The sequence below is a fragment of the Chlamydotis macqueenii genome, chromosome Z (assembly GCF_036417535.1).
Source record: "Chlamydotis macqueenii isolate bChlMac1 chromosome Z, bChlMac1.mat, whole genome shotgun sequence".
Lineage (NCBI taxonomy): Eukaryota > Metazoa > Chordata > Aves > Otidiformes > Otididae > Chlamydotis > Chlamydotis macqueenii.
This window is the reverse complement of record NC_141593.1, coordinates 2253143-2272125: the sequence shown is the minus strand read 5'-3', so window position 1 is coordinate 2272125 and position 18983 is coordinate 2253143. Positions and strand designations below refer to the sequence as shown.

At 45.9% G+C, this 18983-nt stretch overlaps 1 protein-coding gene across 2 annotated transcripts; it reads right to left on the bottom strand.

Annotated features, from left to right (window-relative positions):
• Window positions 1–950: 950 nt before the first annotated feature.
• On the bottom strand, window positions 951–16879 carry HDHD2 (haloacid dehalogenase like hydrolase domain containing 2). 2 transcript variants are annotated; one of them, XM_086770030.1, is made up of 7 exons: window positions 16645–16879; window positions 13621–13726; window positions 10792–11000; window positions 8414–8498; window positions 2664–2880; window positions 2191–2254; window positions 951–1500 (listed from the first exon to the last, which is right to left on the bottom strand). In XM_086770030.1, exons 2-7 carry the CDS (start codon window positions 13719–13721, stop codon window positions 1397–1399), a joined length of 780 nt encoding a protein of 259 aa, XP_086626156.1. In that variant the 5' UTR covers window positions 13722–13726; window positions 16645–16879; the 3' UTR covers window positions 951–1396. The 2 variants fall into 2 exon arrangements, with proteins under 2 accessions (XP_086626156.1, XP_086626155.1); XM_086770029.1 differs by lacking the exons at window positions 13621–13726; window positions 16645–16879 and having other exon boundaries at window positions 10792–11384.
• Between the last annotated feature and the right edge of the window lie 2104 nt (window positions 16880–18983).

Here is an 18983-nt window from a genome sequence, read left to right as displayed (position 1 = left end):
GTTGGCATGATCACTAGATGTGTGAATTTATTCAAACCTGTAGGTTACAGTTTATGAGGGCGCACAAGGAGTACATAAAGACGGCTTTTGTTTCTTGTATTTCTGCTGCCGACTCTACTCCATCCACACATTCCATCTCGGACAGAGATTAAATCTGAATGTAGGTAACCACCCACCAAGTGAGACTGCAGACAGACAATTTTTCATGTAAGGAGAGCTTCACATTCATTCATCATGAAGATTCTTCTTAACAAGAATGAACATGGCTCATTAACGCAAAACTGTATTTTCAGTAAGGTTAGTGCTCCAGCAATGTATAATTACAACCTTACACTTTAACACTCAGGAGCACTGTAAAACAACTGTAAAGAACTTTGATTATTACAGTTCGCAAATGGACCAGAAAAGCTCTTTTCCGTCATTACAAAGTTGGTACATGCTGGGGGATTTAGTGCACAGGAGCAGCATTGCGTACTGCAGAATTAAATTTCATTTTTACAGCTCTGCTAACCAACTGTGTAAAAACTGGAATCTGTCCCCATAGCTTGCGAAGAATTTTTTTTCCCACAACATTAAAAAGAAACAAAAAAAAATGCCAACAATAGTGAAATTTTGCAACTGTAGCATTAACAGGACCCTGCTGAAGTCTAATTTCAAAAATTCACAATCTCTAAGGGATTTAATACCAGCTTTTTGTTTCTGTACCATTCTTTTTAATAACAGCATCTAATTAAAACAAACATCTGTAAAATGCTGACAGTTTTAATTTTATGTAAAATTTGAAAAACAAAACCCAGGATCTGTTCTAATGAGAGGAAAGCTACCAAATGTAGTCATTATTAAACAATGGTGATATTTTAATTTAAAAGTAACTTCTAAATGTGCATAATCTCTACCTTTAAATTAGAGCAGAGACTCACTCAGTGAAATCACTACCGGCTGACTAAGGCTCTAGCAGTCTTTGAGATTTATTTACTTGAGTATTTCCAGTGTGGGTGTGGTGGTGGGTTTTTTTTTTATTTATTTAGCTTATTCAGCAGAAAAACATGACACTTTCCAGACTTTTCATCAGTTATTTCTTGAAAACGGAAAAATAAACAGAACTCTTGCCATGCTCCCTCTGTCATTCAGGAAAGCAGCTGTGTTGGTTGTGGCCTTTCTGTCTCACCTGCTGGATATTTGTGGTTCCCTTATCACCTCCTCATGAAACTAGGACAGGAAAGGGGCTTTGCCAGGGCCCACACCCAGCCTCTGCCTTTTCACAGCTCGAGTGGAAGGAGCTCATGGCTAGGTTTCTGATGCAATGCATGCATTCATCCTGTGACCTTAATTTTTGAAGGAGGAGTAAATGAAATGACGCGAAACAGATGTTTCTTCAAACTAACTATTCCCTTTCTCATAGCAGATGCTCCAGGATATGTTCCACAGCCTCTGGGAAATTCTCACAGGTTAAGTAAGGAGCGGGATCGATTTTGTCTTCATCTGCCGCTCGATATTTACCTGTAAGAGATTAACAAAATGTTGCATTTACCAAGCTCCTTCGAGTATCCTTTTTTTCCCCTGGAAATTACAGCCTCCTTGGATCAGTAACAACCAGACATGGTAGGAAGAACACCCATCTGAGGTTCTTCCTGCAACAACCATCCCGCAAGTCTTCCCTAAACAAACGCTGAGCTTTACTGAAGATTCTGGTGCAAAATCAGTGTTATTTCTGCACTGGTTTCACTCTACTGTACTGGCACTATTTGCTCACTGACTATCCGGATAGTCATGTTGTAGGTTTTTGAAACAATAATGTTATCATCTTCCCTTCTGGATTTTATGAGGAAGAGCAGGATTACTTGCTTTCATTTTCAACATAATGGACTGTGTGGCTTGACAAGCTGCCACCTCAGGAAGACCGTACCCAGTCTGTGGTATCGTGGTACCATCAATAATATTGATAAAATCTGTCAGTCCCTTAAGGTTCTACTGCTGTCTGAAGCAAAATGACTTTTATAATTACCAGTGTAATTACTAGGAAATGCCATCAGAGTTCCTGAATGATCAGCAGTTACATTGCTATGGCTGATCTTGGCAATCTAGGATGTCGCAGTAGCAGTTCTGTCTGTTCTTTGAGTAGTGCTCAGGATTTAGAGTCATTAGAGCAAAAAATTAACATTTGAAATGACCGATCCATCGAGTGCTTACCAGTCCTCACCAAAATCCCACGCATGCCCGCATTCTGGGCGCCACCAACATCATCCCTGCAGTCCTGGGAGAGAATAGGAGATCAGCTGGTTAGCGGTCACAAGTTTTTCCTTACACCCTCTGCTCTGCACATCACTAACCAGCTACTTAAAAGCAGCTACACAAAGTAGCTGCTGTAAAAGCTACACCTGCTGCTGTAAAAATCTTTTAGATACCTATTAGACAAACCAGCACAGGAATTATTTACTACGTGCTTTTTTGCCTGATCAAATAGTGACTGAAGTAGAACTAACCCCATGGACTACACATTAAATCCTGCAAGTTTTGATGATTTTTGATGGTTCAATTTTCATCTCACGTTTGACTCCAGCGCTTTTAGAAAGACCAGTTCACGGGATCTGGGAGGCACAACACGGAGTGCAGAGGAGTGCTATGTTAACAGGCAGGTGATGAGTTACTTGGTCCCCACGTACATCACCAATCATGATGGCCTCCTCTGGAGCACAGTCGGTCCCCCGCAAAGCTTCGAGGAAGAAGGTCTTCTCTGGCTTCCCCACCACTGTCGCTTTGGTGTCCGTCGCGTATTCCAGTCCAGATACAAAAGGTCCAGGTCCCAGAGCCAAGCCATCTTTTTTCTTGAAATACCTGGCTTTATGGATAGCTATGAGAGGAGCCCCATCCAAAATCAACCTAAAGAATGGAAAAGAAAGCACAAAAATTATATTAAAGAAACGATATTTACAGATGAAGGGCTGAATTGGCTTTTGTTTAAGGTAATGACAAAACTCACACTGACTTTCATGAAGCCCCAAATGACAATGCAAGGTAGCATTCACCTGGGGAGTTAAAGACAGTTCCTTCCTTTCTTCTCCCCAGAAACAGCTAATAAAGCCCCAAAATAAACAATTCCTCTTATTATCTTGAGGATTTTAACAGACAACTATTTTAAAATCCTGTCTGCATCTCTAAAGCACTTAGGTCCATTATTCTGAGCAGCCTCACTTTTCACTAAGGCCAACATCCTAACCGTAGAACCCACCTGCTTTCCCCACACAAATATTTTAAAATACTTCAACCATAGGTCGTGGCTGGAGGTAGCAGTTTGACAGCCACAGCCTTAATCTCCTCACCCGGACTGAGAACACAGCAGTGCTTTCAGGAAGCTGCTGCCAGGAATTCTGCAGCCCAGCAGCTCTTGGGGCTGCTGGTGTCACCTGTGACAGCCCCAAGAGTTACGCGTAGCCATCAGAGCTAGGTGTTCAGGTGAATCCCAGGTAGAAGGTGAATCATTTTACCTCATCTTTATATTCTGTTGTTGCAGGAGTTACAATAACATACGACATGAAAAGGCACAAAGACGTTAGGCACATTCACATCCCATTGACTTCCCCAGTTGACAGCGCTATTACTGAGCCTGTTAGACACAAAGCTGGATTTGAGCTCATTGCTGTCGGGACCCAAAAATTCCAAGTGGACTACAGCTCAAAGCAACAAGTCAGCAGATTCCTAACACTTCTGAGTAGAATAAAAGGGTCACAGAATAAGGGTCATAATGTACAGTATGGCGGTGTTACAGGAAGGTCTTGGCACAAAACACGGCATTGTCTGGAGTGGGTGGAAAAATGTAAGGGAAGAAATAATTAAGAAGCTGCTGTGGCTCCAGCGATCTCAATCCGTGCCTCATTAGCCTCACTACGCTGTCAGTTCACCTAACGTCTGCTTGAGGGCTCTTGTCTAACGCTTGCCGTGTGGCAGGGAGCGCGTCTTGTTAGCACACACAGTGCCTGAACAGCAGATCCGTGACAGGAAAGAAATAAACTGAAGTTTGCCAGGGCCTGCTTTCACAGAATCCGGACCTAATCTTTGATTCTTCCACTTCTTTTACCTGCCCAGTAGTTTCTCCTTACAGCAGATGCAGCAGCTACCTGTCCCGCAGCAAAGAGAAGCCTGCACAGCTGCTGCACGAGAGGAACCCTCCCAGCACTACCAAGCACAGCAACGTTATCGCAGTCCTCCCCCTCCCCAGCCTCAGTGTCAGCGCAACAAAAACCGTCCAGACAGCATCTATAAAAACTGACATCACGACTGCCAAACAGTTCCTGTTCAATTTTACAGCACCTTCTCCAGGTATTGAAGCAGCTCCAGTCTTTCTCTCAACAGGTAGGAATGTAACTAGCAAAGCTGGGGGATAGAGGGGAAATGTTGGCCGTTGAGGGCAGAAAGGAGGATTTGTTTTGCCCTCAGCTCCACTTCATTTGCCAAAAAAAAAAAAAAAAAAAAGCCTTTAAGAAAAACAAATCTCTTGCTTTGCCCCTTTCACTGCCTTTCTGAAGCTCCGCTGCGGCTCTGCTCAGAGGCTGGCTCAGGTGAGCTGTGAGCTTCTTGGAGGACGTCTGCTCCTTCCCACGTGCTTGCCTGGGTACTCTGAGCAGTACAAAAATGGCAATATTTCATTTCACTTAATTATCACTATTGAATCAATGCCCTCCAAAGCAAGCTCAACAAGAAGAGAGCTGGCATGCGTATCTGTGAGCAGCCAGACATGTTCACGATGGGAGGATGCCTCTAGGATACAGAAAAATCTAATTTGACAGCAGCACCACAACCACTTGTATTCAGCAGTTTGCAGGAAAGATCTCACCTGAGAGAATTCTTTGTGGCATCAAAATCCCAAGTATACAAGAAGAGAAATTTAGTCTCAGCCGTTTCAAATGGTGCCTAGAGAATGGCCTTACTCTGTGTGTTTCGTTTTGGGACTCATATTGGGTTAGATTTACCTAATCTAATGCTGGATATCAACCGAGTAGTTGCCTACCAGGTAATTAGTCAGCCTGGGCTCTTCACAGTCAGTGGAGAGGAAAAAGCACTTCTAGGGCACAGTTCAACTGTCCTATTTTAAGCACTACTGGGGGAAAAACGAACGATGCCTGACAAGCGCCTCCTCTCTCCCTCAGGAGCCCAGGTCACCAGCTCAGATACAGGCATCGGCACTGCAGATATCTGCATTTAATCAGATTCACCTCAAAAGTTTTGCTACGAGCAACGCAAATCCCAAGTGACTTAATTATCTGAGCAGTAAAGGACAAGGACACAGCAAAAAGCTCGAGAAGAGAATGTGGCCAGCAGTTTGTGTTTCCGTTAAGCCAAACAAAACTGACACCAGCAGAACAGTTTATCCTCTGTAGAGGACTAAGGGAAAAAACCCAGAACAGGTCAATGAGATGTTAAAGATCAGCCAGAGCCCATCCTAGAATACAGGATTGTATTCTGGAATACAGGACCACAAAAACACCAGGCAAATCCAGGACAGATTCACAGAGGATGAAGTCTTCCTCCAGGCAGATAAGTCAAGGTGAGCTGAAGGACTCAGCCTTGCTCAGTACTCAGCTGCACCGGTCAGACAGCCCTCAATACAGGATGCAGAGGTAGCACAGGCTCCACGCTACCTGCTTGAATCATAGAATCATAGAATCTTTAAGGTTGGAAAAGACCTCCAAGGTCATGAAGTCCAACCATCAACCCAACACCAGCATGGCCACTAAACCACACCCTGGAGTGCCACATCTACACGTTCTTTGAACACCTTCAGGGATCATGACTCCACCACTGCCCTGGGCAGCCTGTTCCAGTGCCTGACCACTCTCTCAGTAAAGAAGCATTTCCTAACATCCAATCTAAACCTCCCCCTCACAACCACTCTATGGGTTTGATGGACGGACCACTCAGTGGGTAAGGAATTTGCTGGACGGCTGCACTCAGAGAGTGGTGGTCAACAGCTCAACGTCCAAGTGGAGACCCGTGATGAGTGGCGTCCCTCAGGGGTCCGTGCTGGGCCCAGCTCTGTTCAACATCTTTGTCGGTGACATGGACAGTGGGATAGAGTGCACCCTCAGCAAGTTCGCCGATGACACCAAGCTGTGTGGTGCCATCGACACGCTGGAAGGGAGGGATCCATCCAGAGGGACCTGGACAGGCTGGAGAGGTGGGCCCGTGCCAGCCTCATGGAGCTCAACCAGGCCAAGTGCAAGGTCCTGCACCTGGGTCATGGCAATCCCAGGCACAAATCCAGGCTGGGCGGGGAATGGATGGAGAGCAGCCCTGAGGAGAAGGACTTGGGAGTGCTGGTGGATGAGAAGCTCAACATGAGCTGGCAGTGTGCCCTTGCAGCCCAGAAGGCCAACTGCATCCTGGGCTGCATCAAGAGGAGCGTGGCCAGCAGGTCGAGGGAGGGGATTCTGCCCCTCTGCTCCGCTCTGGTGAGACCCCACCTGCAGCACTGCGTCCAGCTCTGGAGCCCCCAACACCAGAAGGACGTGGAGCTGTTGGAGAGGGGCCAGAGGAGGCCACGCAGATGCTCAGAGCACCTCTCCTATGAGGCCAGGCTGAGAGAGCTGGGGCTGTTCAGCCTGGAGTAGAGGAGGCTCCGGGGAGACCTGAGAGCGGCCTCCCAGTGCCTCAAGGGGGCTGCAAGAAAGATGGGGAGAGGCTGTTCAGTAGGGCCTGGTGTGACAGGACGAGGGGTGATGGTTTCAAAATAGAGGAAGGTAGATTTAGATTGGATAGTAGGAAAAATTTTTTTACAGTGCGAGTTATAGAACACTGTCCCAGGTTGCCCAGAGAGGCGGTGGATGCCCCATCCCTGGAAACGTTCCAGGCCAGGCTGGATGAGGCTCTGAGCAACCTGATCTAGTCAGGGATGTCCCTGCTCCTTGCAGGGGGGCTGGACTAGATGACCTTTGAAGGTCCCTTCCAACCCAAACCATTCTATGATTCTACGATTCTAACTTGACACCATTTCCTCTCATCCTAAATACAGGTCTCTCTGCCAGGACCCGGACTGGATTTGGCCTTCAGCACCTTCCTTCCATCGCCAGAACAAGTGTCCAGTTCTGTGTTTAATGCAAAAAAAAACCCCAAATCCAGTCTGGGACAACCTCACCCACGTCCACAGGGCCAGTTCTGCAGGCTTTCCTGTGTATGCTGGCCTGGGGAAGCCTGGGACCCCCAGGGGGTCCGAATGTGATGATGGTTTCTTGTTTTGAGTGTCCTGGTCTCCAGTCTGGGCAGCTAATGACTATCATTCAACAACTGACATACTCATGACAGAAATATCAATAAATAAAAAGATGTAAGCACTGGAATACATGATGGGTTAAGTTCATGCAGTTGTGAAACCAGAGTCCACTCATGAGCGCGCTGCAGAACTCTAAAATCAATGCCACTGGCAGCATGCACTAATGAGGCTGCCAGAGAACCAGCTGGGGTCAATACCTGTTCCTATGACACAGAATTGGCACACAGATAAGGACAGCACTGGCTTCCTACACCAAGGAACCTCCATAAGATACTAGTGAGCAGTAATCAACACTCCCTCTTCAGATTTCGTGGTTACAAAGACAGATTAAGGTGTTTGAGATCAGGTTTTTTCAAATTCCAAGTTGAAAAACTGTGTGGTAGCCACCATCTCGTGAGCAAAGAGTGGAAAGGACTCATCGCATGCATTGCAGCACAGCAGGGAGGATCCAGGGCATTACAAGACGTTCTCTTTAGCTCTGAGATAGCACGAAAGTCGGTTACCAGTTGCCCGCAAGGGTTAGCTGTCTCACAGCTGGGATGGGCTGTGCAGTTAGGTGCTCCTCCTCTGTTACAAAGCCAGGCTCAACAGCTTGGCCTAAACCACCGCTGAAGGAGGGAGGGTTCAGAGAGCTCCCAGTGAAATGAAACGGAGGCACAGTAGGCTCTGTTCTGGGACTAAACTCAGCAACAGACTCATGTTCCAGTCTATTCAAACTAAAGGTTTTATTCAAGTTAAAATCAAGAGCGCTGTGCTGAGCTAGAACTAGAGAGCAGGACACATGGTTATGCACCTCTGCACACACTATTGCAGCCTGGCTCCTGGACAGTCACAGGTAGATTTTATCTGATTTACTTTTCCACCTCAATGACAACCGTGATTGTACTTCTGTAGTTCACTTACAGACTAAAAGCTAAGAAAACCAGGACTGGACTGCCTGAATTTCACGTTTAAGGTCCCAAATCTACCATTGTTAGTGGCTCCCTCTCAGACACAGAGGAAGACACCACAGTCACGCTACGTAATGGTGATATTGCTACCACCCTCTTTTCCCCGTACGAGACGGATTTCCTCGCACATGCAGAGGCACAGAGCCCAGCACAAGACTGCCACTATTCAAAAAGTCATGGGGCTGAGGGGCTGACTTACCGAAACGCTCTGTTCATCATCTCATAGTGAAAGTGCTCAGGAGCCAGTCCCACCACCACTGCATTGGGGTCATTGGTGCTTATCCCTGGAAAAACCAAAACATTACTCTTGAGCGAAAAGAATTTTATTCACACTTAGTAGGACACAGTCAACAAGTGCAATGAATCACTTCAGAGCAAAAACGAACATTTTCTGACACAGAGACGTCACATCGACTAGTTTAAGGTCTTTTAGAAATGAGGAAAGCACCTACAGAAAGGCCGTTTATCTATCTAGACTGTGCCATCCTTCACGATGAACACAACTCTACAGCTGGATAGTCTTAACAGTGACTCTCTCACTGCCTCCACGGAAATGCAGCAGACCCCACAAACCACTTTTTTAACTGAATGACTTTCTGTTATCTGAGAATCTCTTACACACATTCACCTGCTTTCTAAGACAGTAAAGCAGGAAGGCTAGTGATTTCCATCCAGTTTTTCTATTCCCTCTAGTCACAGAAAACTATGCCTAGGGTATAAAGCCTGACTATTGTTCTACGTATTAGTCCGGTTATGATGGCAAAGACGGTATCGCAGCATGACCTAGAAGTTGTTACTCTATATTAGTTCGAACTCTTCTGCAAGATCTTTTTTGTTTTTAAAATGTGGATTATTCCACTCGAGAACAGCTTGCACTTCCTTTGTCCTGCACTGCTCCGGAGGAGCATGACTGTTTTTACATGGCAGTGCCACCTCTGAACAGAACCAGCAACGGAAGCAGAGCAGCATCTGCGGGAGAAAAAGGAGTGCCAGACAGTTTTATTTATGACAGGTTAAGTAATCAGCTGCATCCTGCACTTGCTAGGGTGACACCACCCAAAAGCATCTGGGTCCTTTAGCCAAGAATGGATTACATCCATCCATCTGTGACCAACTTCAGAGAGAGCCAAGAATAGTTCAATAGCAGCCACTAACAGGAATTTAAATCATTCTCCATTGTACTTCAATGTTTCAAGAGTAGCACTGAGAGAATATCAGCCAAACTGCCTGTAGGAAAAAGAAACAAAATCCATTCCAGAATCAAGCAACACAGAAAATGCCACCAATGGACCCTGCCGACACCTTTATCTTTGTCACCTTTTACAAAATTAGCATCAGCTACTGTAAAACTGATGGAAGGACCCCAAATACACACAGATTAAACTGATTTAACTACTATTAGTGAAACAGCTGCTGTCTCTGCTGTTTCTGACCCAAGAAAGCCTTCCTGAGAACAGAAATACGGAATATTGCTGTGGGCGTATTTCTCTGGGTAGGATGTTAGGTAGAACAGATTATCAGGTTTATTGCTCTGAGCCCACAGAGGCTTTTCTCCTGAACACTTACCTTTCTGAAGAACACTGACTAAATTCTGGCACTAAAATTTAACAGGAAATGTCTAGCTCCTGGCAAGATTAGAAGCTACTTAAATTACACAGCCGTAAGGATTTCAGTTCATAAGGCAAGGGGCGGGGAGCAGTGGCAAGCCATCCACATCTTTGCTGCCTGGACTTTAAATGAAAGTCTGGACACACAACATACCATTTTCAACTCTGAGTACGTCAAAAATGTGGGGATCTTCACTACTCTTGAAACAACGATGTGGTTAAGTCAAGCACTAACTGTCCTAGCTTCAGGCACCTGCCAGAAATGCCAGAAGAGTTAGAATATATCATCTTCTACTCCCCTTCTTGTTAAGGGAGGGAAATGGGAACATCTGAAAGTAAAGCAAGTTTGAACCAGGTGTTTAGAGATGTCAATCTAGAGAAGTCAGGACGATGAACCTTCTGTCACCATTGAAGGTATCAAAGTACACGGAGTGAGACCTGGATGTTCAATACAAAACAAGTAACAATAACTACCTGGAGATTTCACTTTTAATAATAATCTATTACGAGAGAAACAGGCTCCCGTGTGTGGCTATACACCGGCTTTTCAGCTTTTTATGAGCAAAACCTCTACACAATAGCTGAGGGAAATCTGATTTCCAACAAACTGACACATCCTTGCTATAAAACAAATCAGCACCCGTAGGTGCAATAAATCTCCAGTGATCTAGTGATACTTAGTACTTTTGTTTACACTAGAAATTAATAAAAAGTATCCAGTTTTACCCAAATTCCTGACTACTTGAAGGTTTTGGCTGCCATTTCCACCACTCCTCAAGAAGCTACAACTTCAGACTGTTCAATATGAATTTGAAAAGAAGAAAGGACCTTTATGACTCCAGAGAGTTCTACACTTTAGGCTTCGTCATGGCTAGTGGTATATACATGATTGTCATTCTACAAAAGAGAGAGCACTATGTTTCCTTAGCTGCTCAGTAATCTACCCCCTCCTGTTTTACGACCACCTCACCTGTGAAATCAGGCAGGGCCTTATCATCCACCAGGAGGAGAGGCCGCACCTGCTTTTGCTCCAGAAGATTTCTGGCTGCTGTCAGAGACGTGAAGATCTCATTTTCTGCAATGTCAAATCCCAGTTTCGTCAGCCTCTCCAGCAGGTCTCTCTTGCACTCCTTTGTTGTGTTCGTCACAAATCGGATGGTAACCGGAGCGCTGCGCAACCTGACAGACGAAGAGCAAAGGCAAACTGGCCACAGCATCCTTCTCTTTACCCATTCGTTCATCTCTTTGGGGCCAAAAAAGGACCATTTGTCTAAAGGCTGCAGACAAAAAGATTGTATGCATCCCAGAGTACTGGTGCCACACAAGAACCACAAGGTTAACTTCTGTGGGCTGGAGGGCAATGTGAAATAGACAGCAAGAATTACAGCTACTAGAACAAGGCCAAGTCTCCTCTGCTTTGCTTCTACCAGGAAAAGTCTGGAGGAAAACGGTGATTCCCAACTCCACTTCCACGGTAGTAGCAAACACATCTACCATCAACAACAACTACTTTGAAAAGCCCTTTAATTCAAACTAGATAATAAACCAGCCCTGTATTCTAGATCAACAGCATCCTGAAGCAAAATAAATAAACAAAAGAACCTTGTTGCTAAATTAATATATGGAACTCCACATGCTGGGTGAGTTTCACAGCAGCTGTGGCTCATTCAGAGATGCTCTAGGAGCCTATGTTACCTGTGTGGCGATTTTACGTCAGCTTTTGCAGCCATTTCTCCTTGACTGAGGAACACTGATATCACATAAAACCACATTATTGCCCTACACTGACAGTACACACTACCAAACAATCAAATAATTTTAAGTGACAATTTCAACGACATTTCCTTTAATTAGTCCCCCACCATCACTTTCTCTGTTGCTATAGAAACAAACTCTGCCTTCATGACTGCATGGAGAACATCAGAATAAAGTTGGTCAACGCTGGAGACTTGCTTGCACCTGCCACTTCTTTCTCTTGTTTGTCATAGACACTGACCCTTCACAAGTATGAACTGGTAAAAAAATCCCCTGGTTGCTAATAAAATAAAAAATTAGTATTTTTTTTTTTTCTTCCTATGGACCTCAATACCGAGAAGTAACCCTAAAAATGGAATCTATCCATTCGTTCCCTAAGCAAGAAGCACGCCAATCATTTCAGCTTCTCTTTAGGAAGGACAATGATGTGGATTAGAAGAAAAAAAAAAAAAAAAGCATAAAAATTTTTTTCTTAAAAATCTCTAAGCATAAAGACCTGGCTGTCTCGGCAGTGAAATGACACCATACCTGTGACAGCAGGTTGACTACGACAAACAGCATCAGACTCTCTCTGCACCTTATCCCTTCTCTAGCCCCCTCCCTCACCAAAGCCAGCACACGGCCTGCATGAGCACGGCTCAGCAGGAATCAAGCAGAAGCAAAAGACAAAGGAGAATCAGTGGCGTTATAAAAGTTTGTCTTCCGATTCTACAGAAGCTGTTTTTTCTGTCCAGTCTACTGCCTGGAGGTGAGCAGCAGACAGGACAGGTACCGAGCTCTTCTCAACAACATCACCACTTTTTTTTTTTTTTACAAATATATGGATTTTTCAGAATGCTGACTCTCACCTGGCACAAGTCCTCCCTGTAGCATGAGACACCGGGCAGACAAGGTCCAGTGAATGAATGGGTAATGAATGAGTACCCAATGCTTTAACAGTTTTTACTTCCTTGCAGTTTTACATCTTTAGCAGATAATCATTTCCACAGAATTATTTGTGAAAAGAAATCCAGAATTTCCTAATCCCTCTGTGAACTTTTCCTCTGAGCAGCAGTCCAGCTTTATAAAAATCTAAGCAGCCAATACAACTCCAGTAAGAATGTCTCGCCTTTAATTCAACCCTGTTCCTCTCCCCTGATTAATACTTACTGTCCCAGCACCTCAAGGTGTCCTCCCTCACTCATCCTGATAGCAAATATCACTTTGTGTTTTTCATCATCCATTGCAAGATGTCTTCTCCAGGAAAAGTGTCACAACACAATACAAAGATCCCTGGGGTTGCAGATCCTATTTTTCCACCGACATGGACAGATTAAGTAATTTTACTATGCCTCAGTTTCTTTAGGCACCCTTTCATCAGAAGATAAATGGGTACTTAACTGTCCTGTATCTTAATGAGTTGAAATTCCTACAAAACACAGGCTGTATTATCAAATGTTTCTCCAACTAAAAAACGACTGAGATTGTTTACTTAGCAGAAATAAACTTTTAAAATAAAAATAATAAAGCAAAGCCGTAGCTGAAAGACCAAATGAAATGAGAACTCTGCAAAGGATGCCTTGCTCACTAGGCCAAGTTATTCTGTTATCCCACTTTAGCTCACCACAGACGTAAGGGCTCAGACAAACAGTAGTTAAACAAAGCACCAAGGAACAGCTCTGCTGAAGTGACTTCGGTGTACAATGGGGTAATTCACGTTAATTTAACTACTTTCCACTTTGGCTACCGCTGCAGTCCCGTACGAATTAGTGGAAACACTCTGAAAATTGTCTTTTTCTATCTAGAAAAGACCTAGACAGAAACTTAGGAAAGCTGCAAGGGCTCAGGTGATACATGGCAACTATTCAAGATCTAGGTAGGCCCTTTGCTGATTTCTCTTGGTATCAATATGGGTATAAATAAAAGCAGAAATTTGGCTGTGTATTTGCTTATCCACGACAGCGTAAAAAGGCAGAAGCTTCAGGCCTGTTTACCTAAAGAAGCGTCTTTGTGCAAACCAGCGCTGGCAAAACCTGTCAGAGGAAATCAAAATAAGGTAGCTTGCCTTTTAAGAGCTTCCTGCGCGCCTGGCACAGCTGAGTCTTCAACGTGAAGTGTGCCGCTGAGATCCACCAAGACGGCTTTCAGCGCACGCCGAGCTGCCATCCTTCCTTCCCCAGGGAAAAGGCAAATAAATGAAACAACAAAAAACTGGTTAGTAGACAATGGATAATAAAAATAAGGAACTCAGTTAAGCGCCTCATTTGTGCCAAACCTGGTATTACTCAGAACATTACTCGCAGTATTAAATGGGCCCCTTTAGACAGAGAAATAAAAGGCAATGTTTAAAAAAAATACATAATTGATGGGGTGGTATTTTCCCAAAGACTCTATATATGGAAATCAGGTGCTATTTGTTTTTTAAGTGCCTTTATTTGTGCGCGTCAAAAAATTCTCTAAACAAGTAAGAGTACTGGGAAGAGGATCATTAGGTCTGGTATTGCTGGTTCAAGGCCTCAGCAAGCACATTTCGGCAAGTCCCATCAACACCAACGGTGCCGTTCAAGTGAGAATAAATACAAATATTACTAAGAAATGGTACAGCGCTCTGACTATAAAGCTCAAAATGCTCTGTGAAAGTGGATATTGTTAATTTTATTTTTTGTAAGTGAGATCTACGGTGATCCAGCCCACAAATCAAGTGCCCTAACTCTCTGGTTATTCAGTGGTTGACTGCCTGTGCGCCAGCGTGGATTTAACCTGGAAGCTCTGAGAGCTCAGGGATATTCAGCCCCTCGAAGGGTGACTCCCTCCTCTTGCAAAGGGGGCAGTCAAGCAGTTTTCCTACAGCAAGCTTCTGTGTTACACAAACAGGGACAGGAGACTCGGCCCAAAAGAGAAGCCAGTATTCAAAGGGTAAAGGCACTAGGAAGAAAACAGTGCAATTCCTCTGGCTAAAAAGCTGTTTTCAGAAAGTAGTACTTCTCCTTAAGTGTGCTGCAAGTGCTGTATTTTGCTCCACAAGCAAGTCTGCCAAGCTATTTCTTAGTAAATGTCCAATACAGAAGCTTTCCTCCTATCTGTTAGACAATAATGACTATCTGATCTGTCATCACGAATTCATGTTGAATTGTTCTAGTTATAGACAGAACATGCAACATGTGTGTACTTTTAAAAAAACACACACAGAGCAGTCAACGCCATTACTAGAACCTGCCTTAATAGATTTAAATTTCTATCAGGACAGTTTTATCCTTGCAGACAGTTTTCTCAATGATCAGTATCATGTGAACTTGATGTCTCAGGTATCAGACACATGCGCAGAAAACCATCGCGTTCCACTTCCATTACTCCTGCTGGTTCCTTGCAATAAGAAAAAAAAAAAAAATCCTTATTTTATGTCTGTTGCTATTCAGGCCAAGGTTAAAAGTCTGCAATGAAGAGCTGTTAACAGAATTCCTAAGGGAGCTTCATCAACTGCAAGGGAAAAGGGCAGGAGGTTTCCAAGACATCTTCGCCGAGTAAAATACTTCCTGCAGACAAAGTGCCTGAACAGAATGGAATTTGCATGACTCTACATTATCTCCATGACAAAAAAAAAAAAAAAAATCCCTCTTCCCTCAGGCACTTCAACTCTAGCACAGGGAATTTTGAGTGCTGAGAGATTAAAAAGAGGACTGAAGAAGGTGCTTTTATATAAATTCTCTAGCCAAAGACACATGACTGCAGAGCAACAGCACCGTGCCTGCATGGATAGCACTGACAGAATATCCTAGTTTAACAGAAATTGGATTTCTTACTCCTCTTTTACCCTAGATCTCCATTGGTTCTCCTGTTCACAGTGTATTTACTCAGGTGGTATGGAAGCTATTTGCAGAGCCAGTTTTCAGCACAGCTGATTTAAGTATAAGGCTCATGGCCTAGCGAGAAAGTCTTAAAAAAACTTCAGTACCGCAGTTTTCATAAAGGCAGCCCAACACATTAGGGTACCTTCATGCTGGCATTACTGTGAGGGTGATGAGCACTGGCCCAGGTTGCCCAGAGAAGCTGTGGATGTCTCATTCCTGGAAGTGTTCAAGGCCAGGTTGGACGGGGCTCTGAGCTACCTGATCTGGTTGGAGATGTCCCTGCCTAGGGCAGGGGAGTTGGAACTGGACGATTTTTAAGGTCTCTTCCCCCTCAAACCATTATGTGATTCTATTGCAGCTACAGCAACGAAATGAAACCATACGACAATTCAGGCTGTTCAGGACATAAGGGACCCTCCAGTTCAACACCCAGCAGGTCTCTGGCGGCCAAATGGGCCTGCATGCCATACAGGGACGCAACAAGGTGCTCACAACCTACACGGGAGAGGCCTCATCCCCTTGCAGGAAGGCTTGTAACGGCACAGACGTTCCTCTGCCACGCTCCCCGTGGCACAGGTGCCCCGTGCTGCCCAGGCAGGGCCAGCCTCCCCCGGCTCCTGTTCCTCCTCTCCCCCAGACCCCACCACAGGGCCCGCACGGTGCCACCAGCGAAGGGCAGGCCTTTCCCCGGGATGATGGCTTCACTTCCCTCTGGGCAGCGAAGTTGGAGCCCCTGAAGCTACCAGCGAGCCCCAGCACAAGGCAGCAGAGGGGCCCAGGCCTGGGTCGGGCTGCGCTGAGGGGAGCAGGGCCGGAGGGTCCAGGGCCGCACGCCCAGCCCCACACAGAGCCCATACAGCCGCCCCTGGGTACCCGCCATTACCCCCTGAGGAGCGGGGACAGGGAGTGCCCCGCTGGGGAGACCCGGGGCCGCTCCTCTGCCCCAAAACGCCTCCGAGGTCGGATACCTGCCACTCCCCTCACCATACTGGAAAGGGCATCAGGATACAACTAGTCCACCCCCCCCACCCAAGGACATGGTACCGCCCTTTTCCGCTAGTTTACAACGGGCAGGTGGGCCGGCCCATTTTCCAGTGGGTAAGTCTCCGAGCTCCGCAGGCTCCCCTTTCCCGTGTCGCGGATGGTTCCGCCCGCCCGTTGGCGCCCGAAGAAGGCGGGCGGGCCCACTCGGACGAGAGGGGAGAGCAGCGTGTCGGAAGCGCGCAGTCCCCGAGACTCACCTGCCTCCAGCCGCCCCGCCGCACTGCACCGAGGGGTCCTCAAGGCGCCGGTACTGCCCCGCCGCGCGCCGGTGTTCGCCCGCCGCCGGTGCGGCAGCCACAGCCGCCGCAGCCCTCGGCGCGGAACCGCGGCGCGCTCAGCCTTCAAAAGCCGGCGTTCCCCGGCTGGGTTTTTTCAGCGGCTGGCAGGCAGCGCGGCGGGCAGCCCGCGGAGGCGCTGAGGGCCCGAGGTGCCTCAGAGGGGAAGGCGGGAACCGCCATGATCCCGGGCGCAGCGGGCGGGCGGCTTACAGGGGAGGCGGGAGGCCGGAGCTGCGGGATCAGAGGGCGGGAAGGCGCGGGGGGAACCGCCGCCCCATGCCCCAGCGAGCCCGCTTATCTAGGGGCACGCCTGCTGTGCGATTCTCGGCTGAGGCCGCCCAGCGAGGTGTTCTTGGACATTTTGCAGGTGAGCTCCCTCCCGCTGCTCTGTTGGAAGGATCTGGTTGTAAGAACCGCGCTTCGGCTGTGGCAGGAGCAAGGCCCCGTCTGCGGAGACCGCTCTGTAGCTGCGATGGCAGCGGAGCACACCCTGCTCATCTGCAGGAGAGGCGGCGTACAGAAAACCCGGTATCTTAAGAGAGTACAATTCTAAATTCGTAACGTTGCAAGCTAAGGTGATATGTCAAAGATAATTAAAGGGACTTTGAGAATCATTTATTCGTGTACAAACCCATTACCTTCCTACTTTTCCCTTCACCTGTCCCCATGCCCTTCAAAACCTTTAAGAAAAACAGTACAGGTATACAGAATTGTGTCTTGTTCCTTTCCGTATTAGCATTTATTATTATTCCTGCCCGTATTTGCGCTAAAGACTGAAGCATCCTACAAGCTTCGCTTTCACCACACAGCCAGCCGCGACAGGTACAACCACACTGTGAACACATCTTCTGATTACAAATCCTTACTAGAACCAGTTGTTCTACACTGGGAACTCCTCGTCCTCATTCTCATCAGTAAAATGTCTTGGTTACTGTCATTTCTGTGCCAGGTATGAACACTAACGCTCTTCGCGGTTTGAAGTGACTACCGTGGGGCTCTTTGCCAGGTGGAAACTTTTTTGCACGTTCCCTGTTACTGCAGAACCTGAGCCACTGCCAGGTTTGAGGCGCTTCGCCTTGGCCGCAGCAGACATGTTTCAGAACGGCTCAAAGCCACGTGCGGTGGTGGCCGCAGTGTAATTATTCCCTTGCCATTTCTCTCTACGCTCTCTGCCCGTTTCTTGGCTCCCTGTTTGCCCTCATCCCTGCTTATTACCTGAGAGAACTGATCTTCAGCTGGTGCCCCACTTTGCATCGCTATTTCACATCTGGCAGGTAAAACACATCCCAGTTCTGCCTCAAAAGCAGGATTCCTCCTGCACAGAGCTGCTGCTCCTTTTCACTGCACGTGTCTAATTGATTTTGAAATTATCTGCCCACGTGCAATAAGCCATGCATTAAAACTTCAGCCCTTCTGAAAGGAAAGGAAGATGGGAGAAACAGCTTTTTACCCATTTTTAAAGCTGCTGCTTGTAATCTTTAGTTTTACTTTAGTAAGAACTAGTGTTTTAACAGTCAATACATACGAAAAGGGAATGATAACTCAAGCTGTCCTTTAAATCATTCAGTACCTTCAACTGAATGCATCAGCAACGGAAACATCTACCACTGCTTTTTTACAAAAAATTTACAAAAATAGAAAAAGGCCTGCATACCTTCCATGTTTTATCTGTTCCACGTCCATAGAAACCAGGCAGTAGGTAAGACAGATACATGAAAATAACTGATCCAGACAGTGCCCTCATCACCTCTGAATTACACAAAGATTATTGTAACAAAAATTTTATCACAGATTTACCTCCTTTTGAATTTAAAGCCCAGGATGATCCTGTTCTGCCTCTGGACAATGCCTCATTAGGTTTGCTACATAAACCAGAATCCAGCTTCAGAGAAAAGAGATGATACTTCCAAGTGCCACAGGGATGAGAAAAGTGTTTAATGGAAAAACAGTAACTCTGGTATCCGGAACAGGACGAAATGGAGTTCTGGGATACTCCCGCTGTGCACAGATAGAGAGTGAATTATGAAAGAGAGTGCTTAACTTAGAAAGTCAGAATTTATTTACAAGTTTTCACTAAAAAAAAAAAAAAAGGAAAACAACAAAAAGCTTTCCTCCTGGATATACTCTGCTCTGCCCAACACTGCAATTGAAGATCATTAAATTCATTCACACATTTTACAGATTTATCTTTGCATACAACAGCGTACGCTTTAGTCATCAAGACGTCAGAAGAAGAGATGATAAACTAAGCTGTTTCA